The sequence below is a fragment of the Ochotona princeps genome, chromosome 6, assembly GCF_030435755.1.
Source record: "Ochotona princeps isolate mOchPri1 chromosome 6, mOchPri1.hap1, whole genome shotgun sequence".
Lineage (NCBI taxonomy): Eukaryota > Metazoa > Chordata > Mammalia > Lagomorpha > Ochotonidae > Ochotona > Ochotona princeps.
Genome location: NC_080837.1, coordinates 17,546,101 through 17,573,096, shown reverse-complemented (window position 1 = coordinate 17,573,096; position 26,996 = coordinate 17,546,101). Strand labels below are relative to the sequence as shown.

The window sequence follows — 26,996 nt, the reverse complement described above, 5'->3', positions numbered from 1 at the left end:
TCTTATTGAAGACTCCCCAATAAAGGAACAAAAGCCTCTACCAATCTCAGAGTTAACTGAGGAAGACATTCAAAGAAAGCACTTACTATTTTTAATGGTTTAAAGAAATTACAGCTGTGGCACATGAAATTCAAATTTGTGTCCAAACATGTGACATGTGGATGGAATTGAATAGTTGCAATTAAATATTTGGTTTGAAAACTCTCAAGTATTTCCTGTCTGGCCCTTTTCCAAAACAGCTGTCAACCTAGATAATATATCTTGCAAAGGCAGGGACCTGTTTTCCATTTATAGATGTTGCTGTAACTCACAAGGTTCATTTTCGAGTATTAGTCATCTGAACCCTCTTTCTATATTTGGGATGTTTCCAAGTCTTTTAAGTTTTGCCGGAAGATAAGAGTTTTTCTTTCCCACATGGAGGCCAGGTTCTCTTTTCTCCCCCATCCATGGCAGCCAGGATGTAGGCATGGGACCTAGGCTCAGGAGATAGAGCCAGCAGAAGGGGTCACATGCATACAAACGAGCACGCAGAGATAGAGGAAAAATCATTCTGATAGTGGTAGTGACAGAAGTTACACCCAACTTCCAGGAACTTAGTGGCCAGCAGGATGGTGGCCTCCTACAGCAGTGACACATTTCTGGTTGCAGATCCTCACCAGACAGTCCCTAAAGCATGGTACTATCTTTGGTCGTGACAGCTAGGGACTACTAGCTCAGGCGCTGGACAGGCCTGAGTCTGCATCTCTCATTGTCCAGAGCAGAGAGGACAAAGACAGAGGCCACCAAATGTGAACTCCAAGTGGACAGAAATGCAGGGTCACCTCTGTGTTCTTGGCACTTTGGACAGTACCTGGGGCAAAATATCGGTGGATGAGACAGCCAGTGAGCAAGTGCACAGATGGACGCAAGACGGGACTAGGGTTTTCTGACTTACTTGCCGCTGGGACTTACCTGCCGCTGGCGATGAGAGCAAGAGATGCAGGAGCTCCTGAGGTCATGTGAATGGCCCTGCTCTGCAAGTCCTACAGGCAGCTGCCTGAGTCTTCCAGGTCCACGGTGAGCCTCAGGGACAAGGAAAGTTCAGGACCTGGAGCATTCTGTGCAGGCTCCGGAGCAAGTCAGGTGTCATAGCTACCTGACATTGGATACCCAAAACTGTAGGGGCGCAGGACATGTGGTGTCTTTCCTTGCTCACATATCATCACAGCTAACACTCCTAGAACAAGACAGGTTAGCAAGAGACTATCATACCAGATTTACTTAGTCCAAGTTTTCCATGGACATGAGAGTTCTCGGAAAGGAAGAACCAAAGATCTAGAGAGTACTATTGATATTGTCAATTGTGATGAGGAATAGGCAGAAAAGAGAAATAGGATTGGACAAAAGGTTATGGCCTGAGGGTTATGAATTGGGGTATGGGGTAGGGCTCAGTCAACCCCTGCAAGTCCTCTCCATTCAGGTTCCTCCTGGCCTTTCTGCTAGCATCACCTGCTCTGCAGGTGGGCACCTCTCCTCCAGGATTAAAGATTTATTTATTTTTATTGGAAAGTCAAATTTACCGAGAGGAGAGACAAAGATTTTCCATCCACTGGTTCACTCCACATGTGGCTGAAACAGCCGGAGTTGAGCTGAACCAAAGCCAGGTGCCAGGAATTTCTTCCAGGCCTCCCATGAGGGTGCAGAGTTCCAAGGCTTTGGGCCATCTTCTGCTGCCTCCCCAGCCCACATGCAAGGAGCTTACGGGAAGTGGAGCAGCTGAGACAAGAACTGGCACTCATATGGGATCCTCGCAGTTGCAAGGCAAGGACTTTAGCCAGTAGCCTACTGTGCCAGACCCCAAGATGTCTTATGACTTGTACTATCAGACAAGGTAGGCCAGCTTCAACGTAGAAGTGTCTAGGTATGCTGACTAATCCAGAGTTAAGATTGCTCTGGGGGAAGAAAGTTCCAGGTTCTATGACCACTCTGGGGAAGAGTAATTCTGGCTTCTCTGATGCTCTTTGGGGGAAAAACGAAGAGTGGGAGGCAACAGAGCAGGCCAAAGTCAGATTTGCATCCGATCTTGAGTCCAAGGTACTCCGCATGTACAGTGCTACTGTTTTCTGAACTCCAACAGTGTTAAGTCTGACCCTGGACCATAATCCGCAAAGCCTGTTCAAAAGATGCCCATCGTATCTTCTAGAAGCAACTGGTCATACAGCCTTCTGTGTTCACATGAGCATACACTGGGTGGGAGAAAACAGAGCTGCAAAAGCATCAAGTACACTTAACCACCTGTCATGGTCCTGGATCACAGATTATAGTGAAGCCGGAAACTTCATATTGGTTCTAACAACATTTTCCTGGTGGATTTGTAATTTTGAAAGAAGGGATCACAGTGATGCTTCGAATCAGGGACAGTTCATTATTTCCGGGTCTACATATAAAAGCTGGGTGACAGACTTCTGAAGAGCTAGAAGGAAAAGAGGAGCTGATGGGAACATGTGACAGCAGAAGATGAAGAACTGAGAGTGGCAGTACCATAAACCTTGTGTTTTGCTTACTGCCAGGTAACAGAATGCAGGGAGGAAGCAAAATGAGCCTTAGCAGAAGCCAGGATGATTATTTTATTTATGTATTATTATTTTTTTATTATCCAAACTGTGTTTGTTGAGAAGGTCTCCCACTCATCTTAATTCAGGATGCCCTTAGTGCTGCTTCCTTGGGGAGAAACATCCTTCTGTAAGCCTCGCTTTGACTCCCATGGGCTAGCAAAGGACAGTCGAGCAGTGAACACACAGAAACAACTGTTTGCGTGTGGTGATTTTGTAGCATCCTGGGCACCTGACATCCATGAAGTAGGAACTGGGGTTCTGCACCAGATGTTTCTTCTTGTTTCCTCTTCTCCCCCAGAAAGGGCTGCAAGAGATCCTTGGCGACAGGCATGTTCGCGTGGGGAGGTCATCACCACTGGAAAACCCCTATAACCAGTGTGTGGGGCAAGAACTGGTTTTATTTTTGTCCCACCTCTTTCTCTGCCCGTGAGTAAAGACATGATTTCGCTCAGACTGGTTTTTCTGACACTTTGATCATACTGTTGCATTTCCTAAGCTATCTGGTCACAGTTCATAGCCAACACCACACACATGGAGGGTGGTGAGTCTAGTTTGGAAGATGCCTGTGTCCCCCTATGTTCAGTTGCTGGCTTGGGCTCCGATTCCAGCTGCCTGTTAACGCAAACATCCGTGAGAAGCAGCAGTAATGGCTCCACAAGTCAGGTTCCTGCCACAACCACTGCAGGCATCTTGAGAATGAACCAGAAGATGAAAGCTCTGTCTCTCTGACTCTCAAATCAAAATGCCACTTTAAACTTGGAATTACATCTTCTGCTAGCTTGAGCTTGCTTCAAGCTTGACACCTACGGGGAAGAAATGGAATGGAATGCTTTGCATGCTCTTCAACTCTCCCGCCATGGCCCTGGAAGCTAGGACAGGGAAGGCAGTTCTTCAGCTCTGTGTTCTCTGGGTCTGCCTGGTTGTTAGAAGTAGCTCTTTCATGGGGTTACCAGCAGTTCCTGCTGAGCCTCTTGACCCTGGCAGCTGCATATCCACACTGGCTTCTCACTGACTCTAATCTCCATCTGGGGAGCCAGGCAGGAATAAATCATGTCCAGACACCTTCTCCTGCCAAGGTCTCCCAGGCCCAATGATGGATTTGACCGTGGCAAAGGTGAACTCCAGCAGATCCACGAGACACACTCTCTTATGCTTTGCCCTGGGGCTGCGCCATCCAAGGAAAGAGCCTTTTCTTTCTCTCACCCTCTAGACTTGCAGGGCAGCTGTCACCTTCAGCCACTTCTATTCTCTACCTCAGGCCGGAGTCTCCCAATCGCACAGACACATTTCCAAACTCTGATTGTTCCCCAAAGTTCGACCACAGCAGTTGTCATCTCCCATTCTTCTGCCAAAACACTGGTCGGAGCACAGTGGTACCTTCTACCTCAATTACAGACTGTTTCATTAACAAATTACCCCAAAACTTAGTGGCCTAAACAGTGGATGCTTATTATCTCTCATAGCTTCTTTGGGCCAGGAATTTGGGAATGGACTGGTGAAGCAGCTCTAGCTCAGGGTCTCTCGTGAGGTTCCAGTCAAAACACCACAAAGTTCAGTCCCTCCTGCTCACATGGAGTCCTCCACAACCTGAGACCAAGGGGAAAGCAGCCAGCTCTTTCCATGATCTAGCCTCAGCAGTCACACTTCCTTCCAAGGAAGGAAACTATGGCACTAGAACCATCTTAAAGGCTGCCTGCCAAATCATGGAACCATTAATCCTTAAACAAACTAACAAAGCCATAAATGAAGAGAAAGTAAATTTAGATTGTAGAATAAAAGTTTAAAAAAATTTTTTTGAAAGGTAGTTACACAGAGAGAGGGAAGGAGATATCTTCCATTATCCTGTTCACTACCCAAATAGCTGCAACAGCTGAGGCTAGGCCAGGTTGAAGCCAGGAGCCAGAACTCCCACTTCTATGACAGGGACGCAAGCACTTGGGCTATCCATGGCTGCTTTCCCAGGCACATTAGCAGGAAGCAGGATCAGAAGCAGAGTAGCCAGCTTTACCACTATGCCATAGCACCAAAAAAAACCTTCTTCGATTCTCAAAATTATGTGTTGGGGGCCAGTGCTTGGGCTTAACTAGCTAAATCTTCCATCTCCAAGAGGCAGGATCCCATATGAGCACCAATTCATGACCCAGTTGCCCCACTTCCCATCCAGCTCCCTGTTTGTGACCTAGGAAAGCAATTGAGGAAGGGTCAAAACCTTGGGACCCAGCACCCATATGGGAAGACCAGGAGGAGTTTTCTGGCTTCAGATTGGCTCGGTTCTAGCCATATAGTCATTTGTGAAGTGATCCAGCAGACAGAAGATCTTTCTATTTCTTTCCCTCTGTAAGCATGCCTTTCCAATGAAAATAAATAAATCCCCCCCCCCCCAAAAAAAAAAGAAAAAATTGGGCCCGGCACCCAGCGCGATAACGTAGGGGCTAAAATCCTCACCTTTCATGCACCAGCATCCCATGTTGGCATCAGTTCGTATCCCAGCTGTTCCACTTCTCTTCCAGCTCCCTGCTTGTGGCCTGGGAAAGCAGTTGAGGACGGCCCAAAGCCTTGGGACCCTGCACCCGCGTGGGAGACCTGGAAGAGGCTCCAGGCTCCTGGCTCCTGGCTTTGGATTAGCTCAGCTCCAGCCGTTGCAGCCACTTTGGGAGTAAATCATGGATGGAAGATCTTTCTGTCTCTCCTTCTCTCTGTAAATCTGCCTTTACAATAAAAATAAATAAATCTTAAAATAAAAACATTATGTGTCGGATAGCCAGTGTTATTGCAGAGGAGTAAAGACGTTGCCTGCAGTGCTAGCATCCCACATGGATAGCAGTTCATGTCCTGATTACTAAAGGTCTGGGAAAATGGCAGAAGCTAGCCCAAGGTCCCAGCTGTTGCAGCCATGTGGGCAATGAACCAGTGGAGTAAAAAATACATGCTTTTTCTCTCTCTCTCTCTCTCTCTCTCTATATATATATATATATATGCATACATATATATAGTCATTACTATGACTCTTTCAAAATAAATCTATATCTATCTATAAATATATATCAGTCATATATATGACTCTGACTTTCAAAACAAATCTATATATATTATATATATATCAGAGTCATATATATATACGACTCTGACTTTCAAAATAAATTTATCTTTGGTAGCACATATACAAAATAAATCTTTCAAAAAATAAAATTTGGTGAGCTGACTGGCAGACAGAAGATCTCTTTCTCTCCTTCTCTTTGTAACTCTGACTTTCAAATAAAAATAACATCAATCTAAAAAAAAAAAAAACCTTAAAGTCTGTCATCTAACCTACATTTTTGTTCCTCTTTTATAACAGGACTCACTGAAGGATCTGATCTTCCAGGCACTTTTAGTTCATAGATCTGATTTTACATAATAATTAGCAAAAATAAAGTGGTGGGAAGTTCTTTTGGAAGTCAACAATTACACTCAAATTTACAGTTTGAAAAACACATTTGAAGCTGAATCATTACAAGAATCATCTTTTTAAAATTTATTTTATAGACCAATGATTTAAATTGGATACATTTGGGCACGGTAGGTATTTGACACAAAAAGTAGCTGTATCAGAATGGGCACCAGAAAAATAGCAACTCATGTTATACATAAGAGCTAGAAAATATTTTTCTGTCTGATCACGTGTTACAAATCCTGAGAATGTTATCTGCTGAGCAAATCAAGTCCTACCTTATAATTAAATGTTACTTGGAAATAATCCTTTAAAAAAGATTTTGAGGTACAAATCACCTTTGTATTAAACATGAGTTTTTTCTATTTTACAAAGAGTTTAAACAAATATAGCAAATAATTACAATTTGGTGGCTCTTAAGACAGCAATTAGTCAGGCTCCAGGACACACTGTTCCACTATCTCCCGTAGGTTGGGGTTCTCCATTGCAGCGGCCACCCGCTCTTTGTCATTGATCTGCTTGTTGACTGTAAAACACAGAGAGAAGGTAACAGAACTTTGTCAGTATATCACACCAGATATTTTTACAGAACAAAGAATTTTTTTAAAAAAAAGCTTCATTTATTTAGTTGAAAGGCAGAGAGAAAGACATCTTCCATCAGCTGGTTCCCACCCTAAGTGGCTAAGGCTGGGCCAAGACGAAGCTAAGAGCTTCTTCTAGGTCTACCATGCAGGTACGGAGGTCCAGAGATTTAGACTGTCTTCCACCATTTTCAGCAGGGAGCTGAACTAGAAGTGGAGCTGTCAGGACTTGAACCAACATTCACACGTGATGCTGGTGCTGCAGGAGGCTGTGCCACAGCACTGGCCCACAGGACAAAGAATTTAACTCCTTAAGACATTAAAGTTGTTTATTACTCATAATGTGGTTTTTAAACTTTGGAAAGCCAACTGAAGGGAAAAAATATTTCCTATGATCCTACTACTCTGCTACAACTATTTTAATTTCTTTTTTTTTTTTAAGATTTATTTATTTTATTACAAAGTCAAATATACAGAGAGGAGGAGAAACAGAGAGGAGGAGAAACAGAGAGGAGGAGAGACAGAGAGGAAGATCTTCCGTCCGATGATTCACTCCCCAAGTGAGCCGCAATGGCCGGTGCTTTGCCGATCTGAAGCCAGGAACCAGGAACCTCTTCCGAGTCTCCCACGCGGGTGCAGTGTCCCAATGCATTGGACCGTCCTCGACTGCTTTCCCAGGCCACAAGCAGGGAGCTGGATGGGAAGTGGAGCTGCCGGGATTAGAACCGGCGCCCATATGGGATCCCGGGGCGTTCAAGGCGAGGACTTTAGCTGCTAGGCCACGCCGCCGGGCCCCAACTATTTTAATTTCTTTCCCATCACTGTTCATGTACATAAACTTTATATTCCAAGTACATACATCTCTGAAACGGCTATTTTTCCTTTTTAGTCATTTTTTTAAAATACATTTATTTTACTTGAAAAAGTTACAAAAACAGAGAGAGGGGGAGACAGAGCTCTTCTGTTGCTGGTTCACACCTCAAATGGCCACAATGGCCCAAGTTGGGGTGATCTGAAGCCAGGAGCTTCTTCTGGGTCTCCCAAGTACATACAAGCACCCAAGGACTTGAGCTCCCCCACCGCACACCACTGCTTTTCCAGGCTATTAACAGCGATCTGAATCTGAGATGGAGCAGCCATGACGAGAAGCAGTGCTGATACAGGATGCTGGCATCTGCTACGTCACCACTCGAGCCATTTTTTAAAAAAGGCAGAGCTGGGTGTCTCTCTCCCTCCTCTTTTGAGAGGCACCCCACCTCCCGACTTTCTCTCTGGAGGTGCTCTTTCCCTTTCCCTGTTCACCTGGTCCCTTCGCAAATAAACTCTTCTATCTGCAACAGAAAAAAAAAAACTGTAGAGTCATTTTTAACATGGAAAAAAAAAGTGTGATTATGAAGACTAAGTTGCAGGGGCTGGTATCCTGGCTCAGGGGATTAAGCTGCTGCTTGTGAAGCAAGCATTCTACTGAGGAATATACCTGTCCTACCTGCTTAGCTTCTAATCTAGCTTCCTACTATTGCGTCTGGGAAAGCAGCAGAAGTCAGCCCAAGTACTTTGGTCCGTGCCAGTCTTATGGGAAACCAAGATGAAATTCCTGGCTCCTGATTCTGGCTTGACCTAGCCCTAGCTACAGCAGGCATTTGGGAATAAATCCGGAAATGGAAGATTTTCTCTCTTCCTTTCCCTCAGTCTTTGTCACTGTGCCTCTATTTTCCAATAAACAAATCACCTCAGAAAAAAAAAGAATGAGGTCAAAGAGTATGAATATTTTATATGTTATCACTGAATCATTTTTCCAAAAATATTTACCAATTTACTTGGCCAAAACAATACACAAACTATAAGTATGCCAGCAAAGCAAATACACACACATAAACACAAAACAGAAAAATGTTTCCACAATAATGCGAGTTGCATTTCCCTAATTAATAGTGCTGGAACATTTTCCATGTTTATTTTTTAGTTCTCCTAGTGTGGATTTTTGGTTATATTCTTTACTATCAATCCACCAGGTCTTTTATTTTTTAACATCACCATAAAAGGACATTGAGATTCATAGGATGACAATTAATAGGTTATCATTTGTATGAGAACAACTGATTGGATTGAATGAGGACACTTGATTGGATGTACAAAACAAAAAACAGTTTCAAACAAGAGTGTGGAAACAATTGATGGGTTCTGTAGAAAGGCTTATGGGAACTACGTAAGCTCCTCCTCCTCAATACCTCCTCCCTTATCCTGTGTGAGCCTCAGTCTATAAAAGTCTGATGCCACTAATAAACTTTGGCTATCTCACCAACACGGTAGTCCATGCGTGTTATTACAAGCTCTGTGCACCAAGTCCATCGCTGCAAGACAGCGAACACATCACCTTGCATGCATCTTCATATAATGAAGGTATTGATCTGTTTTGTTGTAATTTGTTAATGGCTTTTTTTAAGAGATTTACTTCTTTTGTTGGAAATGCAGATTCACAGAGAACTAGAGCTAGAGAGAAGGTCTTACATCCACTGGTTCACTCCCGAAGTAGCCAAAACAGCTGGATGGATCTAAGCCAAACCGGAGCCAGGAGCCAGGAGAAAAGCCTTCTCTGCATCTCCCATACAGATGCAGGGTCCCAAGGCTTTGGACCATCCTCGATTGCTTTCCTAGGACACAAGCAGGGAGCTGGATGGGAAGTGGAGCAGCCAGGACACTAATTGCACCCCTATGAGATCCCAGTACACGCAAGGCAAAGATTTAGCAATTGAGCCATCACATTTGACCCTGCTAATAGTATTGTTTCTTTATTTCTTTAAAGATTTGTTTATTTATTTTATTAGAAAGTCAGATATACGGAGGGGAGGAAAGACAGAGAGGAAGATTTTTCCATCCAATGATTCACTCCTAAGTGTCTGCAATGGCTGGAGCTAAGCTGATCAGAAGTCAGGAGCTTCTTCCAGGTCTCCCACGCGGGTGCAGGGTCCCAAAGCTTTGGGCCATCCTCGACTGCTTTCCTAGGACACAAGTGGGGAGCTGGATGGGAAGCTGAATGGAAAGCAGGGCCACCGGGATTAGAACCCCAGGCCCATATGGGATCTCGGCATGCACAAGGCTGGGACTTTAGCCACTAGGCAACCACACAGGGTCATATTAATGGCATTCTTAATGGAAAAGTTCAAAAGAGAGATGTTGGGATCAGTGATGTGGAGTTATGGTCTATAATGTGAGCATGTCCTGCCTATTCAAATCCTGGAAGCTCTATTTCCAATTCAGCTCCTTGCTAATGCAATGGAGAAAGCAGGGGAATATGGCACAAACACCTGGGCCTCTGCCCCTCGATGTGTGAGGAGACCTGGATGGAGTGCCAGGCTCCTGGGTTCAGCCTGGCCCAGCCCAGCCCAGCTGCTACAATCAGTCATTTGGGAAGTGAACCAGCAGCAGATGGAAGATCTCATTCTCTCTATGCCTCTCCCTGTCTCTGTCACTTTGTCTTTCAATAAATAATTCTTTTCGGGCCCGGCGGCGTGGCCTAGCGGCTAAAGTCCTCGCCTTGAAAGCCCCGGGATCCCATATGGACGCCAGTTCTGATCCCGGAAGCTCCACTTCCCATCCAGCTCCCTGCTTGTGGTCTGGGAAAGCAGTTGAGGACGGCCCAGTGCATTGGGACCCTCCAGCTGCGTGGGAGCCCGGAAGAGGTTCCAGGTTACCGGCTTCGGATCGGCGCGCAACAGCCCGTTGCGGCTCACTTGGGGAGTGAATCATCGGACGGAAGATCTTCCTCTCTGTCTCTCCTCCTCTCTGTACATCTGACTTTGTAATAAAATAAATAAATCTTTAAAAAAAATTTAAAAAGTTGTATTTTAATAATAATAATAATAATGTGTTTAAAATGTTCATGCTGTGGGTAGGGCTAGTGCCTCTACAATGCTGGTATGCCATATAGGCCCTGGTTCTAGTCTTGGTTGCTCAGTTTCTGAATCAGCTCCCCATTTAAAGCACCTGGGAAAGCAGTGGAGGATGGATGGCCCAAGTGCCGGGGCCCCTGCAGCCACCCATGAGACAGGGACAGAGTCCCAGGCTCGTGGCTTAGGCCTAGCCCTGTCATGTTCATTGCAGCCAGGTGGGCAATGAACCAGCGGATCGAAGATCCCTCCCTCTTCTCTATGTCTTTCTTTCTGATAATGCTTTTCAAATAAATAAATACACTATAAAAAAATGTCTCAAGACTAGTACTTACTGTCTTCTTCTGTTGAGTGAGTTCCTTCAGAAATGTAGATCTCCAACTGGGAAGAAAAAAGAGGAAAAACAAAACATTGGCACATTCAAAGACTCCTAGAATGACAGCCTGGATTCTATTTCTAGTATCAAAGATTTGGGGATGAATTTCACAATCTTCTCTAGATAAAGAAACACAAACAGTAGGATTTTTTTTTTTTTTTTTAATTTAGGTCACTTGTGAAAACCTTGCTGGGGGTAATTCCCCTCTCTGCTTTCAGGAACACACATGAACACAGTGGCACACATACAGATTTCAGGGACCAGGCGCAATTGCTCAGTGGCTAAACCACTTACCTGGCATACACCAGGATGCCATATGGACATAGGTTCATGTCCTGACTGCTCCACTTCCCTTCTAGCTCACTGTCTGCGGCCTGGGAAAGTAGTGGAAGATGGCCCAAAGCCTTGGAACCCTGCAACCAAATGGGAGACCCAGAAGAAGCTCCTGGCTCCTGGCTTTGGATCAGCTCTGCTGCATACATTGTGGCTGCTTAGGGAGTGAATCATGAGACAGAAGACCTTCCTCTCTGTCTCTCTTCTTCTCTGTATATCTGAATTTCCAATAAAAATAAATAAATCTTTAAAAAACAAATAAAGAAAAATCATCAAAAGGCGATGGCACTGCGGCACAGAAGGCTAAGCTTGTGATGCTGACATCTCAGATGGGAGTGCCACGTCAAGTCCGATTCAGCTCATTGTTATTGCACCTGGGAAAGCAGCAGACCTTGCCACCCACATGGGAGATGGGGACGAAGTTCCTGACTTCCGCCTTTGCCTTACCCCAGCCCCACCTCTTGCTCACTTGGAAGTAAACCAGTAGACTGGAAGGTCTCTGTTGCTTTGCCTTTTTGAAAAAATATTTTTAATAAATTGAAAAAGTAGGGTCCAATGCGGTGGCTCAATTGGCTAATCCTTCCATTGCAAATGCCAAGATGCCAAATGAGCGCTGGTTTGTGTCCCAGCTGCTCCACCCCTCATCCAGCTCCCTGCTTGTAGCCTAGGAAAGCAGTAGGATGGACCAAACCCTTGGGAGCCTGCATCCATGCAGGAGTCATGGAAGAAGCTTCTGGTTCCTGGCTTCAAATCAGCTTAGCTCCAGCCTTTGCGGCCACCTGGGGAGTGAATCAGTAGACGGAAGATCTGTCCTTCTTTCTGTATATCTGCCTTTCCAATAAAAATAAATAAATCTTCAAAATCAAAGAATCCTTACAAGTCAGGAATAAAAAGTCAACTCAATTTAGGTAAAGGTTCTGAATTACTAGAAACCACTGAATTATACACTTTTTGTATTTTAAGTTTCTTCATTTGAAAAGTTCAACTGTTGCTTCACATTCCAAATGGCCAGAACTACCAAGGGTGGGCCAGGCCAAAGCCAGGAGCCTGGAAATCCATCTGCGCCTCCTAGCCCAGCTGCAGGGGCCCCAATATTTGGGCCATGATCAGCTGCTTTCCCAGGAGCACTGGCAGGGAGCTGGATCAGGACTAGAGCAGCTAAGACTTGAACAGGCATCGTGACATAACAATGTCGGCCTCCTGAATTACTTGAAACAGGTGATATTGCAGTTTACAAATTCACAAGACCATTCTAAACACAAACAACACTTTCCTTACCTTATGTTTAAATGGCAAACATCTCTGAAGTTTTACTCTTAAGCATAGCCCTGAGGAAGAAAAAGAAAAACCTCTCCAGTTAACTCTGCATTGTATCTTACCAGTTTCTGGAAAAGCATAGTGTGTGTAGGTGCCCCATTCAACAGGGCAGCTGAAAACAGCTTGGCAGCAGCCCACTGTAGGTTTCCTTTGAGCCTGGCCCTGTGACGGGGAGTCCTGTATACTGCTCATGATAATCCAGCGAGCTAGGCATTACTAATCATGTTCTTCACACTATAAATCCAAGATCAAATGTAACCTGGCCAAGATCACTAAGCCAGCAAACTGGTACAGTTGGAGCTGGAATCTAGCATGGCTCTAATGCCCAGGCTGTATCTCATCTCTACATCAGCAGGCCTTCAACTGAGGGTCAGGTAAGTCACTCAGCTATAATGATTTTCCGCTTTAGGCCAGAACATGCAGACATGTAAAACCCAATTATACTCACATTTATTTATTTTTATGGGAAAGTCAGATATACAGAGAAGAGGAGAGATAGAGAGAAATATCTAATGCCCGCTGATTCACCCCCCAAGTGGCTGCAATGGCCAGAACTGAGCCATCTAAAGCCAGGAGCCAGGAGCCAGGAGCCTCTTCTAGGTCTCCCACGCAGGTGCAGAGTCCCAAGGCTTTGGGCCGTCCTCGAATGTTTTCCCAGGCCACAAGCAGGGAGCCAGATGGGAAGCAGGTCTGCCGGGATTAGAACTGGTGCCCAGAAGGAATCCCGATGAGTTTAAGATGAGGACTTCAGCTGCTAGGTCACCATGCCAGGGCTGTAAGACTCATTTTTAAAAGGCTGTGTGGTTATAGCCAAACATTCAGCCTACAGTTAAAACTCTAGCTAGGAAGCCTGAGCCATATATTTAGAGAGTCTGGGTTCAAGTGCTAGCTCAACTTCTTTATTATTATTATTTTTTTCTTTTTTAAAATTGATACATTTTGGGCCTGGTGCAATAGCCTAGTGCTAAAGTCCTCACCTTGCAACTGCCGGTATCCCGTATGGGCACCAGTCCGTGTCCCAGCTGCTCTACTGCTCTTCCAGCTCCCTGCTTGTGGCCTAGGAAAGCAGTTCAGCTCAAAACCTTGGGACCCTGCATCCGCGTAGGATGACCTGGAGGAAGTTCCTGGCTCCTGGAGACCTGGAGGAAGTTCCTGGCTCCTGGCTTTAAATCAGCTTAGCTCTGGCCATTGTGGCCACCTGAGAAGTGAACCAGTAGATGGAAGAGATCTTTCTCTCTGTCTCTCCTTCTCTCTATAAATCTGCCTTTCCAATAAAAATAATTAATAAATCTTTAGATTTACAGAGAGAACAAGAGACAAAAAGATCTTCTGTCCAAGTATCTGCAGCCAGAGGTGAGCCAATCTGAAGCCAGAAACCAGGAGCTTCTTCTGGGTCTCCCATGTGGCCACAGGGTCCCAAAGTTTGTCAATCTCCACTGGCCTCCCAAGCCACAAGCAGGGAGCTGGAAAGGGAGTATCCGGAACATGAACTGCTGCTCATATGGGATCCTGGCACTTGCAAATGAGAGGTTTAGCCAACTGAGTCTTCACTCCGGACCCTGGCTCCACTTCTGATGGTAACTTTCTGCTGGGAGCCCAGGGGAGAGAGTAAGTGCTGGTGCAAGCAGTAAAGGCCTTGTCGTCCACCTAAGAGACCCAGGTTGAGTTTCTGACTTCTGATTTTCATTTTGGACCAGCTCCAGCTGCTGCAGGCACTCTGGGAAGAAAGCAGATGAGGGCTGTTTCTGCTGCTCAAATAAATATGAGTAATATCCATCATCTCAAAATTCTCTCTTCTAAAAAAAAAGAAAAAGGTACAAGACCATAAGGGCACCTTCAGCCTGGCAGTTAGGATAACCAGGGGGAACACCATGTTACAGTTTAGAATTTCTGGGTTCAATCCTGGTTCCAGCTCTTGATTCCAGCTAACAGCTAATGTGACTCCTGCAAAGCACCAGGACCACTCGAATAGCTGGCTCTCTCCCACCTATGTGGGATACCTGGATGGAGTTCCTGACTCCTGGCTTCAAGCCCTGGTCCAGCCGTAGCTATGTGGACACTAACGGCATAATCCAACAAGTAGCAGCTGCCTTACTTCTGTCCACGTCTCTGCTTCTCTAATGTATGATGTACCATGAAACTTCCCAATGTGGATTCCTTTATGACTGCAAGACACTAATTACTTTCCCAGAGCAAGCTCAGCTTCTGTTCAGTTTATCACCACAGGTAAGTCACAGTTCAATAGTTGCTGTTTGCAGTTGAGACTTATCACAGAATTTAAAACTGGACTTGGAACCGATCCTTGGTGCCAATGTTCCACTGACTCCTCATCTTGAATTAGAGAGAGAACTTTCAAATCAAATCCATATTCTGGACAATAGAAGATAGATGAAACCACTCTCACTATGAAGAGTGTTTCAGTTAAAATTTATAAACAAAAAAATAAAGACACAATATGAATCTCTGACTTTGCAGGCTTCTATTTGGAGCAATTTAATTCCTCTCCCAACTAATGCATAATGGCTTGTCATGCTGAAGACAATTTCTTAGTGTTTTTGTCTTATTAAAAATTAAATATTAGGACCAGCGCAATGGCTCAACTAGCTAATCTTCCACCTGTAAACACCAGAATCCCAGCTGCTCCACTCCCCATCCACTTCCATGCTAATGTTCCTGCAAAGGCAGCAGAGGATGGCCCAGATGCTGGAGTCCCCGCCACCCACTTATAGATGACAGCCTAAGCTCTTGACATGAGGTTTGCCCCACCCTGGAAATTACAGCCATTTGGGAGAGACTGAAGACCTCCCATTGTCTGTCTGTCCCTCTAACTGTGCCTTTCAAATAATACTTTTAAAAAAAAGACATTAACAACAAAACCCCAAAGCAACACAGCCAACTAGGTGTTAGACTACATTTTTGGGGGAGGGATAAAATTAATTTGCTTTTGATTTCCTAAGAACCATTAAGTTTCAAACAAAATATTTTTTAAAATCACAGAATACAGAAAACAATTTGATGACCCAATGAGACTGTGCTTAGCTCAGAGTATAAAAGCACAGTAGTCCTGTTAAACTATTAAGCGACATTATATAAAATTTATCATTTCCTTCAGAGGAATAAGAGCTGCCTTGAGTATATCCAGGAGGGTTCCTCTCTCTTTACTCCAAATCTGTCTCATGGGCTCAGCAAGAGGGCTCAGTGGCTAAATCCTTGCCTTGCATGCTCCAGGATCCCATATGGGTGTCGGTTCTAACCCCAGCTGTTCCACTTCTCATTCAGCTCTCTGTGTATGGCCTAGGAAAGCAGCAGTGGATGGCTCAAGGCCTTAGTACCTTACACCTGCATGGAAGACTTGGAAGAAGCTCCTGGCTCCTGGCTCCAGCCGCTGTGGCCACTTATGGAATGAACCAGCAGAGAGAAGATCTTCCTCTCTGTCTCTCCTCTCTAAATCCATCTTTCCAGTAAAAATGAATCTTGAAAAAAAAATTTAAAACAAAATCTGTCTCCTTAACTCATGATTTTCACACCACCTGAACATCTTTATGTGTGTGGTCACTATTGCCAGGCATTTTACCCGTAAACAACTGCTTATTATTCACAAAACACTTTCTTTAGAGTTATCCTCAACAGACATGGTATAGCATAACTGAGACATTTTGGGTTCCTAGCTGTGTGACCCTGCACAAGCTACCACCTCAACCTCTCTAACCTTCAGTTTCTATATTTGTAAAAAAAAAAAAAAAAAAAAAAAAAAGTGCAGAAACAGTACTACCACGAATGGGAGCGGAGAAGGCCCATGGAGGATTAATAAATTGTAATACACTCTATGACACATAATAAGTGCCCAATGGGTGCTAGCAATCACTATTTTATAATTTTCATTTTACAGTCAGCAAAATAAGGTAAGTGGTTTATCCAACATCATATAGTGGCACAGGTGGACACCTCCCAAGTCCAAACCCTACACCCTATTCATTGGACCACAGCCACTCTTGGGTGACCTAAGTCAGAACAAACTGTTAGCAATCAGTTCCCTGGCAACTCCGAGTTACATGTGTTCATAGTCTTGTCTTTTGGCATTCCTTTCCAGGGCAAGGCTGAGAAGATGGCCGGCTAGGCAGCCAGGCCGGGGCTGTTACTCAGGAGCCTTTCCTTTCCCTGGGAGGACTGCCTGCTCCTCAGATGCATCACTCAGCACATGGGCCCCAAAGTGGGCTCTCCTCGGCATCTCCCCACTGGATGGATCGAACACAAAGGCTGTGACAGACTATTACACTCCCCTCCGAAAGGCCAACGGTCTTAATCCCTTATCAGTGGACCAGCCAAAGTGATGGGACTTTGGGAAATGAACAGGTCTGAAATATCAACCTGAACCTACTCTCAGCCCTGCTTCGTCTCTGTCCCCACGAATCCAGTCTGTCTATAACTGTGATCAGGATGATTTGTATGTAATTGCAAGAGGAAACTTCAAAACATTCAGGGAAAAAATAAATTCAATGTTAGTTTATTTTAGTGCAAAAAATTTTGAAGTCTATCCATAGGGTTTGGTTAGTTTTTATTTATTATTTATTTTCATTTGATTTGAAAGGCAGAGAGAAAGATAATAGCCAGGGCAGGTCTAGGCAAAAGCCAGGAGCCAGGAACTCAACCTGGGTCTCTGCAATGAGCACAGGGACCCAAGCACTTGAGTCATCACCTGCTCTCTCCTAAGGGGCACCTTAGTAGGAAGCTGGAATTGGAAGAGGAGCCTGAATTTCATGCCCAGCACTCCAATAAGCACAGTCTCAAACACTTGTCCTCAAGTTCTAAAGATAATATGCATTTCCCACTAACTTTTGGAATACCCATCAAAATAATCTGGAATTAAACTGTTAACTAACTAGAGGTTAATATTTAACTAGAAATAAAAGCATTCTTCACATTTCAAGCCTTTGATGACTTTACTCTTACAGCTCTGGAGATAACCTTCATTATTTCCATTTTACAGCTAAGGAAGCTGAGGCATGGAAAGGCTAAGTAAGTCTGCTCAAGGCAACCACATTCTTCTGTGGAATTACTTCCTTAATCCCTGGATCAAAGAATACAGACTTTTCAATACGGATTTGTCATATATACCAACATACATGCTATTCTTCACCGTATCAGTTGGAGCTGCCAGAGCTGCAATTTTAACCCAAATACATGTTCTTTCATGACAGAGGAGTTTTATGTCCCCCATTACGCTTTCTACAGCTTCACATTTACCCAGTAAACTTGCTACTTTTATAACTTAGGTAAGTGAGATTTAAAAAAATAAATAAATTTACTGGGGCAAGTGTTGTAGTGCAGCAAGATAAATTCCTGCTTACAACAACATGGGCTTCCCACATCAGAATGCAAATTTGAGTCTTGCTCTACTTTTGATCCAGCTCCCTGATGAAGGACCTGGGAAGATGTGGAAGAAGGCCCAAGCAAATGGGATCCTGTCACCCATGTAGCAGACTACAGTGGAGTTCCTGACCCACAGCTTCGGCCCACTCCAAATATGGTTGTTGCAGCCATTTGGGGAATGAACCAGCAAATGGTAGAGCTTTCTCTCTCTCTCTCTGCTGTCTCCCTCTCTCTGCAACTTTACCTTTCAAATAAATGAATAAATTTTTTAAAAAAATTTCTCTAGTTTCTTGGACCCTTTAAGGACTCATACGTCAAACTAGGATTTTTTTTTTTAGATTTATTTTTATTGGAAAGACAGATCAGATTAACAGAGAGAAGGAGAGACAAACAGAAAGATGATCCATCTACTGCTTCACTCTCCCAAAAAACTGCAGTGACTGGAGCTACACTAATCCAAAGCCAGGAACCAAGAGCTTCTTGTGGGTCTCCCACATGGGTGAAAGGTCCCAAGCTTTGGCCTATCCTCTGCTGCTCTCCCAGGCCATAAGCAAGGGACTAGATGGGAAGTAGAGCAGCCAGGACACGAACCAGGACCCATATGGGATCCTGGTGCTTGCAAGGTGAGGATTTAGCCACTGAGTCATTGTACCAGGACCACAACATGTCAAAGTATTTTTTAAGACATACTTTCTGGGCCCGGCACTAAAGTGCTTGCCTTGCGCATGCCAGGATCCCATATGAGCACCAGATCTACTCCCGACAGCCCCGCTTCCCGTCCAGCTCCCTGCTTGTGGCCTGGGAAAGTAGTCGAGGATGATCCAAAGCGTGGAAAACCCAAAAGAAGCTCCTGGCTCCTGGCTTTGGATTGGCTCAGTTCTGGCCATTGTGGCCACTTGGGTAGTGAATCAGCGGATGGAAAATGTTCCTCTCTGCCTCTTCTCTGTGTGTATATCTGACTTTCCAATAAAAATAAATAAATCTTAAGAACAAACAAACAAAAAAAGATATGGAAATGCGGCCAATCCACATTTTTTTTTTTTTCAATCCACATTTATATAAAAAAAAAGACATACTTTTTACAGCAAGAAAATAGTAGTCTTTTTAACATCTGTAGGCTCAGATATTGTCCAATAAGAAACATAACTATGCATCCAATAATGCTTTTACTAGTTTTGGAACTTAAGTTACATAATGCCTACAGATCCACAGAGCTTCCAGTCCCTGGGCAGCCCATATGCTAGAAGCCTCTAACACTGGGAACCCAGTTCAACTGATGACAAATAAGACAGAAATCACAACAATCAGAGGAGCAATACTGAAATACTGACCTTCTCAATCCTTTCAATAAATGTGCTAGTCCTTTAATAGAAAATATATTCCATAGATTAAAATATTTTAAATACAGAAAGTCTCCATCTACCCTATCCTCCCATCTCCCCACTTCACCCACCCTTATCCCAAATGTCCATCATATCAATTATTTTCTTCTGCATTCTTATGCATACAACAGCAGAGATTAGCATGGTGGCATAGTGAGTAAAGTTGCCACCTATAATGCCATCATCCAAGCAGGTGCTGGTTACGGCTCTAGCTGCTCTACTTCCTATCCCACTCCCTGCTAATGGCCTGGGAATAGCAGTAGAAGACAGCCCAAACGTTTGGCCCCTATCACTCACATGGGAAAACGAGAAGCTCCTGGCTCTTGACTTCAACTTGGCTCAGTCTCAGCTATTGAAGTCATTTGGGGAGTGAATTAGCAGATGGAAGATCTTTCTCACTCTCTTTCTACCTTTAATTCTAACTAAAAAGAAAACAAGAAATTGTAAAAACTAAAATAGGAGTGCTGTATCAGAGCAGATAACAATTCCTCCTGCAATTCCTTATGAAGGCGCTGGTTCAACCTTAGCTGCCTTACTTTCGATCCAGCTTCCTATGGTCTGGGAAAGCAGCAGAGGATGGCCCAAGTGCTTGGGCCCCATACCCAAGTAGAAGACCCAAAATAATCTTCTAGCTCCCAGCTTCAGACCTGCCCAGTGCTGGCCATTGCAATGAGCCAGCAGATGGAAACTCTCTCTATATATCTCTCTATATAACTCTGCCTTTTCTTTTTTTTTTAAAAAAAAGATTTATTTATTTTATTACAAAGTCAGATACACAGAGAGGAGGAGAGACAGAGAGGAAGATCTTCCGTCCGATGATTCACTCCCCAAGTGAGCCGCAACAGCCAGTGCACGCCGATCCAAAGCCGGGAACCAGGAACCTCTTCCGGGTCTCCCACGCGGGTGCAGGGTCCCAATGCACTGGGCCATCCTCGACTGCTTTCCCAGGCCACAAGCAGGGAGCTGGATGGGAAGTGGAGCTGCCAGGATTAGAACCGGCGCCCATATGGGATCCCGGGGCTTTCAAGGCGAGGACTTTAGCCGCTAGGCCACGCTGCTGGGCCCAACTCTGCCTTTTCTTTCTTTTTATTGGAAAGGCAGATTCACAAAGAAGAAAGACAGAAAGATCTTCCATCCCCAAGTGGCCGCAATGGCCAGAGCTGAGCCGATCCAAATCCAGGAGCTTTTTCTGGGTCTCCCATAGGAGTGCAGAGTCCCAAGGCTTTGAACCACCCTCTACTGCTTTCCCAGGACACAAGCAGGGAGCTGCTTGGGAAGAGGAGCATCCAGGACGTGAACCAGTGCTTGCAAGGAGAAATTAGCCACTCCATTGCACCAGGCCCCTGTAACACTGTCTTTCGAATGAAAAACATAAGCCTTTAAAAAAATTAAGATAAAATACAGATATATACTTGTGGTTTTAGATGAATGGTGGCAATACCATTCTTGTTTACAATGCTTAAGAGAATGTCATCATAAAGAGCTTCTTCACCCCCTTTTTTACCTGTCTTATATCCCATTGTTCACATTTTCCACTGCTGGTAGGTTAATCAGTTCCCTACCAATGAACACCTGGCTTGAAACAAATTCCTTTCACACATTTTATAACAAAGCAGAGATGTCAAAGATACCTATTTCTTAATTTTGCTGTGAACTAACACAAACTGTTGGGAATGCCACCTCCTAAAAAGAAGACTGTCGGGCCCAGCTCAATAGCGTAGCACTTAAAGTCCTCGCCTTGAATGCCCAGGATCCCATATGGGTGCCAGTTCTAATCCTGGCAACTCCACTTCCCATCCAGCTCCCTGCTTGTGGCCTAGGAAAGCAGTTAAGGACGGCTCAAAGCTTTGGGACCCTGCACATATGTGGGAGACCTGGAGGAAGTTCCTGGCTCCCGGCTTTAGATCAGCGCATCACCGGCTGTAGCCCTCACTTGGGGAGTGAACCATCTACGGAAGTTCTTCCTCTCTGTCTCTCCTCCTCTCTGTACATCTGACTTTGGAATAAAAATAAATAAATATTAAAAAAATAAATAAATGAAAAAGAATCAGAGGCTTAAGCCATTTCTCGGCCAATGTGATCATGGGTAGACACCTAAAATCTCTGAGCTTCAGGTTCCACATTTGAAAAACGAAGACTCTATCCATACTACGGAATCGTGTGTGTGTGTGTGTATGTGTGTGTGTGTGTGTACAAAGAACCCTTACCAATAAGAGTTGCCAAAGAGCAGTGAGGTACTGTTGGTGTGAACCTGATGACAACCAAGTAGTCGTCTTCATTTATCTCCTGAACCTCCACGCAGCTTTCCGTCACCACTTCCAGTTCTTCCAAAGTATTGGGTTTTTCTGGGTCCCGGATAGTTCGAATCAAATCTAAAGAATCATGGAAAACAAGGTACTCTATGAAAACATGCATACTTCCCAATAAGGAACAAGTAGCACTGATCATATAAGCACTGATTTTTGTTTGTTTAACGAAAATACTACAGCCAACTCCCAGATATCTGACAGAAATTCCCATGACTGGCTTCTTTCTGAAAAAACTATTTTCTCATCATGCCAGAACATGCCCAGTTTCTGGGGCTCCATGCTGTAGAGAAAACATAAAGAGAATGCGGAAAGTGGCAAGGAAGCCCAGGGGGAAGAGACATTTAGTGTTGGAGCATGTGATATCAAGCATGCGAAACCTGCAGCAAACTTTCCAAAATGGGAAACATTTTAGGGCAGGTGTTCTGTGTAACAGCTGCCACTTCTGACCTACACCCCTTTGCAGCATGCTGGGCTTCAAACCCTAGCTGCGCTTTTACTATAGCGTCCTGCTACTGCATACCTTGGGAGGCAGCAGGTCTGGGCTCAAATAACTGGATCCAACCAACCATGTGAAAGACCTGCCTCAGGTTCCTGCCTCCTGGCTCTGGCCTGAACTAGCGCTGAGCTACTGTAGCCATGTGGAGTGAATCAGTGGATAGAAGAGCTCTGTTTCTGTTTTCGTCTCCATTTTTCAAATAAAAACAATATCTTTAAAAAACTAAAATAGGTAACATTTCAATATGAGGGCACTTCAGTAAGTTCATGGAAAATGGAATTAGAATTCTGGTTGAACAAAAATTCTGAATTGTATACAGGAATATCTAAAACATAAAGTGAATCACAAGAAGTTTAAGATCCCTGGAACCTGACATAAGTGAGGAAGAATAGAACAACAGGTTTGGGTGGGACTATCCAAGGCCTTTCAGGTGCCAAAATAGTGGCCTAACAGGCTAACCTTTCTCCCTGTAGTGTTGGTATCCCATATGGCTGCCAGTTCGAGTCCTGGCTGCTTCATTTCCCATCCAGCTCCCTGCTTATGATCTGGGAAAGCAGCGGAGAATGTCCCAAAGCCATTCATGCACTTGGGAGACCTGGAAGAGGCTCCTGGTTCTTGGCTTCTCACCAACTCAACATGCACATTGGAGACCGGGAAGAAGCTCCTGGCTCCTGATTTCAGATCGGCTCAGCTCTGGCCGTTGAGGCCGTTTGGGGAGTGAACCAATAATGGGAAACCTCTCTCTATCAGTCCTTTTCTCTCTGTAAAATCTGTCTTTCAAATAATAAATAAATAGGGCCCAGCGCTATGGTCTAGCAGCTAAAGTCCTTGCCTTGAACATGGTAGGATCCCATATGGGTATCAGTTCTAATCCCAGCAGACTGACTTCCTATCCAGCTCCCTGCTTGTGGCCTGGGAAAGCAGTCGAAGATGGCCCAAAGCCTTGAGACCCTGCACCTGCGTGGGAGACCTGGAGAAAGTTCCTGGCTCCTGACTTCAGATCAGCACATCATCGGCCATAGCGTTCACTTGGGGAGTGAATCATTGTACGGAAGATCTTCCTCTTTGTCTCTCCTCCTCTCTGTATATCTGACTTTCCAATAAAAATAAATATTTAAAAAGAAAGGAAGGAAGGAAGGAAGGAAGGAAGGAAGGAAGGAAGGGAGGAAGGAAAGAAGGAAGGAAGAATGGAAGGAAGGGAGAAAGAATGAACGGAGCTGAAAAATCTGGGGCTAAAATAGGCAGCACATGACAATGTAAGAGCAACAGGAGGAAGTTCATTTCAGAGGCAGAATTAACCGAATGTGACAATCATTTGGATGTAGAAGACAAGAAGGAAGATGAGTCATATTTTACCTCTAAGAAACAAAGATTTAAGGGAGAGTACTGAGCAAAGGAATAAGATGCTGGCTGAACACTGGAATGACCAGGAACCCTTTAAAATTAAACAACTTGATGTCTGAGTCACATTCCCAGAGTTTCTGATTTAATTGGCTTGGAGTATGGCCTGAGCATTGAAGAGTTGCAAAAATTCCTCAGGTTGGAATGGGTGCTGTGGTGCAGGAAGTTACGCTGCAACTTGAGATACCCACATCCCATATCAGAGTGTGGGTTCAAGTGCCCGCATCTCCACTCAGACCCAGGTTCCTGCTGGCACACCTTGGGAGGCAGCAGATGATGGCTCAAGTGTCTGGGACCCTGCCACCCAAGTGGGAGACCAGGATGGAGTTTCTGGTTTCCAGCTTCAACCCCCGCCTAACTGTGCCATATTCTGGAAATGGAACAGTAGATGGAAGCTCACTCGCTGTGACCCTCCCTTGTTCTATTTTTCAATTTTTTTTTTAAGAAAGTTCCTCAGATGATTCTTATGCTTAGTTCTGTTTGAGGAACTACTGGTGTGAACAGGAAGAGACCCTAGGAGAGAGCCTTATGGGAAGCACATAATGTAAGGTTTAGAATGAGAAAGGGCAGCAAGAATCAGAGCAGGGGACAGGCAGTGAGAGCTGAATCAAGGCATCCATTGGTCAACCAGGAGGCAATCAATCAAGAAGTGAAGGGAGGGCCCCAGATAAGCTTGCAAAAAGCAAAGCAAGTGAGGACTGAAAATATATTCCTAGAGTTTTGGTTGGGAAGAGCAGAGAAAGACCAGCAGCTTAATAAGGAAGCTAGAACAAAGAGAAGGATTAGGGAAACTTGAGTATGCTTTATAGCGCAAAAGGAAGAATGAAACAACAGACTGAAAACATACAGTGGGGAGGAGGGAGGCTGGGAAAATAAGCACATGACAGGGTCATGAAGGATCACGAAGGTGGGGACCGGAGCTGGCCTTGGAGAGACAAGATTTCCTTCTTACTGAGAGGCTACACAGAAGAGAATAGGGTCAGTGCAATAGCTCAGTGGCTACTCCTCCACCTTGTACAGCCAGATCCCATTTGGCTCATATGGGGTTTGTGTCCTAGCTAGCTGCTCCACTTCCCTTTCAGCTCCTTGTTTGCGGCAGTGTAGGATGGTACAAAGCGTTGGGATCCTATATCCTCATGGGAGACCCAGCTTGAGGCTCCTGGCTCCTGACTTCAGATCAGCTCAGCTCTGGCCACTGCAACCATCTGTGGAATGAACCAACGGATGGAAGATCTTTCCTACTGTAAATCTGCTAATAAAAATAAACTAATCTTTATGAGCCCAGCGCGATAGCCTACTGGCTAAAGTCCTCGCCTTGCATGCGCCGGGATCCCATATTGACACTGGTTCTAATCCCGGCGGCCCCACTTCCCATCCAGCTCCCTGCTTGTGGCCTGGGAAAGCAGTCAAGGACGGCCCAAAGCCTTGGGACCCTGTACCCGCCTGGGAGACCCAGAAGAGCTCCTGTCTCTTGGCTTCACATTGGCACAGCTCCAATCGTTGCACACACTTGGGGAATGAACCATCAGATGGATTTCTGTCTCTCCTCTTCTCTGTATATCTGCATTTTCAATAAAAATTAATAAATCTTAAAAAAAAAAAAGCTAATCTTAAAAAAAAGCTGAAGAGAACAATAAAGAGGAACAGAGGGGTGAGGACTTTAGCTGCTAGGCCAACACATCAGACCCGAACTTCTGCAGTCTTTCCTCAAGTCTCTGTGCTTCTGCAAAGCTAGCTCTCCCTCAAGGCTGGTTGAAAGGACTAGGACCACACTCTCCAAGGCTGTGTCCCCAGTGCCCTGCCATCCGTGGATGCCATGGAGGAGGCCTGGAAGGACAAGTATGTCTCCATACACTCCTCCCTAGCTGGCCAGGATGAAGGAAGTCCTCCCCCCATCCCAAACGTCTTTCCCATTCCTAGGTTCCTTCTCCTAGCCTGTAAATCCTCACCAAAACATTACCTGTATTCTTACAGGTGGATCTTTCAATACCTACATCCATTCTTGTTAGTTTTTTTTTTTTTTTTTAATACACAATTCCAGGGGAAAAGCCACATGGCACCTGTAAGGTGCTGGAAAATTCCTCAAGTTGAGAATTGGAAGAGCTAGACTTAGGTCTTTGCCCCATTTCTTACTGAAAGTGATTATACTTTCCTCACATGTACACCTAAGATGGTCCCACAGTTTAAAAAATATTTACTGTATAGAAAAAAAAAACATATATGTGTATACACGAAAGACCTTAAATTTTATGGAGGGTTGAGCTGCGGCAGCACATGCATCCCATATGGCCACTGGTTGCGTCCAGGCTACTCTGCTTCCAATCCATCTCCCTGTTAATGCACCTGAGAAAAGTGCAAAAGTTGGCCCCAAAAAAGAAGTTGGGCTCCTGCACCCACATGGGAGACTGGGAAGAAGCTTCTGGCTCCTGGCTTCACACAGCTCTGACTCTAGCAAAGTAAACCAGTGGATAAAAAAATCTCCTCCCTCTGTCTCTAACTCTGCCTTTCAAACACATAAATATTTAAATAAAACAAAAACAGTTTGTGGCAAAGGGAATTAAAACACTGCTCCTTTTCCATGAACTTTCTGAGATCCCCTCATACATGGGTTTTGCATTTCCTCATGACTGGGCAAAAGACCTCACCATGAGAACTGTCCTCCCCTCAGAGACCTCTGCCTATTGACTTTGCCGCAAAAGAAAGCGGCTGTGACCTTGGCCCGGTACCGAAGTCGGCCATCCCCCAGCAGTGCCCTCTGCAGAAGCGGGAAGACCACACGTCCAGCAGCGAGGAAAGGCAGGAGTATCAAGCAGTACAACCCAGGCCAGATCTGCTTGCGAGCCAAGCACCGTGGACTGCTGCTCCGCCCACGAGTCTTGGGAAGGCTGCAAGGGCGTGGGACAGGCAACCCTCAGGTTCCGTGTGCCTTGGGTTTAGGAAGAGCCGAGGTCCTAGAAGAACCCACACTCCCGCGTGACTCAGTGCCCCCAAAGAAAATGCTGCCTTAGCCACCACCGACAGCCAAAGAAAATCCGGGTCTCACTCCCAAAACCCTCAGGTGAGGCCCTGTCCTCCCCGCCCCACCTCCACACTCCGACCTTGCACTGAGAGCGCCAAAAGCGGCACTGAGTAAAATTAATTACCATAAACCTCTAGCGCTTTCTCTTCCATGATCCGGGGCTGCCGGGCAGCTCCGCTCTCAGAGAAGCCTGAGAGCCACAGGACTCTGTTCAGCGTCCAGGAGAACAGCCCGGACACCCGCTCCATCCTCACGTTCCGCCATCCCTGGCGGCTGTCCCACCCGAGCCACCGTCTCTCAGCAGCCGGTCTCAGGATTTAGCAACTTCCTGGTCTTCGACAGGGCCAACACTAAAAAAAGGGAGCTAGGGAGAGGCGGGGCCCAGCCAGAGTAGCGCGAAAGACCTAAGGAAAGGGGCCGCACGGACTACAAACCCCAGCATGCTTTGCTCGGCTTACCACTCCGCGCGGCGTGCGTGAGGGGATGTATGGGATGTTTTCT

At 45.2% G+C, this 26,996-nt stretch overlaps 1 protein-coding gene and 1 pseudogene across 4 annotated transcripts; both read right to left on the bottom strand.

Moving 5' to 3' along the window:
- Positions 1–2,687: 2,687 nt before the first annotated feature.
- Positions 2,688–2,959, bottom strand: LOC118759223 (small ribosomal subunit protein eS27-like; annotated as a pseudogene).
- Positions 2,960–6,093: 3,134 nt separating this feature from the next.
- On the bottom strand, positions 6,094–26,925 carry CIAO2A (cytosolic iron-sulfur assembly component 2A). 4 transcript variants are annotated; one of them, XM_058665696.1, is made up of 5 exons: positions 26,620–26,925; positions 21,478–21,642; positions 12,480–12,529; positions 10,828–10,873; positions 6,094–6,550 (listed from the first exon to the last, which is right to left on the bottom strand). In XM_058665696.1, the coding sequence occupies exons 1-5, from the start codon at positions 26,741–26,743 to the stop codon at positions 6,453–6,455; spliced, it is 483 nt and encodes a 160-aa protein (XP_058521679.1). In that variant the 5' UTR covers positions 26,744–26,925; the 3' UTR covers positions 6,094–6,452. The 4 variants fall into 4 exon arrangements, with proteins under 4 accessions (XP_058521679.1, XP_058521682.1, XP_058521681.1 ...); XM_058665699.1 differs by lacking the exon at positions 12,480–12,529 and having other exon boundaries at positions 26,620–26,916; XM_058665698.1 differs by lacking the exons at positions 6,094–6,550; positions 10,828–10,873; positions 12,480–12,529 and adding an exon at positions 13,971–14,103 and having other exon boundaries at positions 26,620–26,924.
- Positions 26,926–26,996: the final 71 nt, after the last annotated feature.

Bases quoted from the DNA above. Each gene is read 5' to 3' on its own strand.
- CIAO2A (XM_058665696.1), bottom strand. From the start codon at position 26,743: ATGGAGCGGGTGTCCGGGCTGTTCTCCTGGACGCTGAACAGAGTCCTG. The intron at 10,874-12,479 runs GTAAGGAAAGTG...TTTTCTTCCCAG, and splicing joins GTTTGCCATTTAAACATAAG to TTGGAGATCTACATTTCTGA. The intron at 6,551-10,827 runs GTAAGTACTAGT...TGTGTTTTACAG, and splicing joins TCACTCAACAGAAGAAGACA to TCAACAAGCAGATCAATGAC.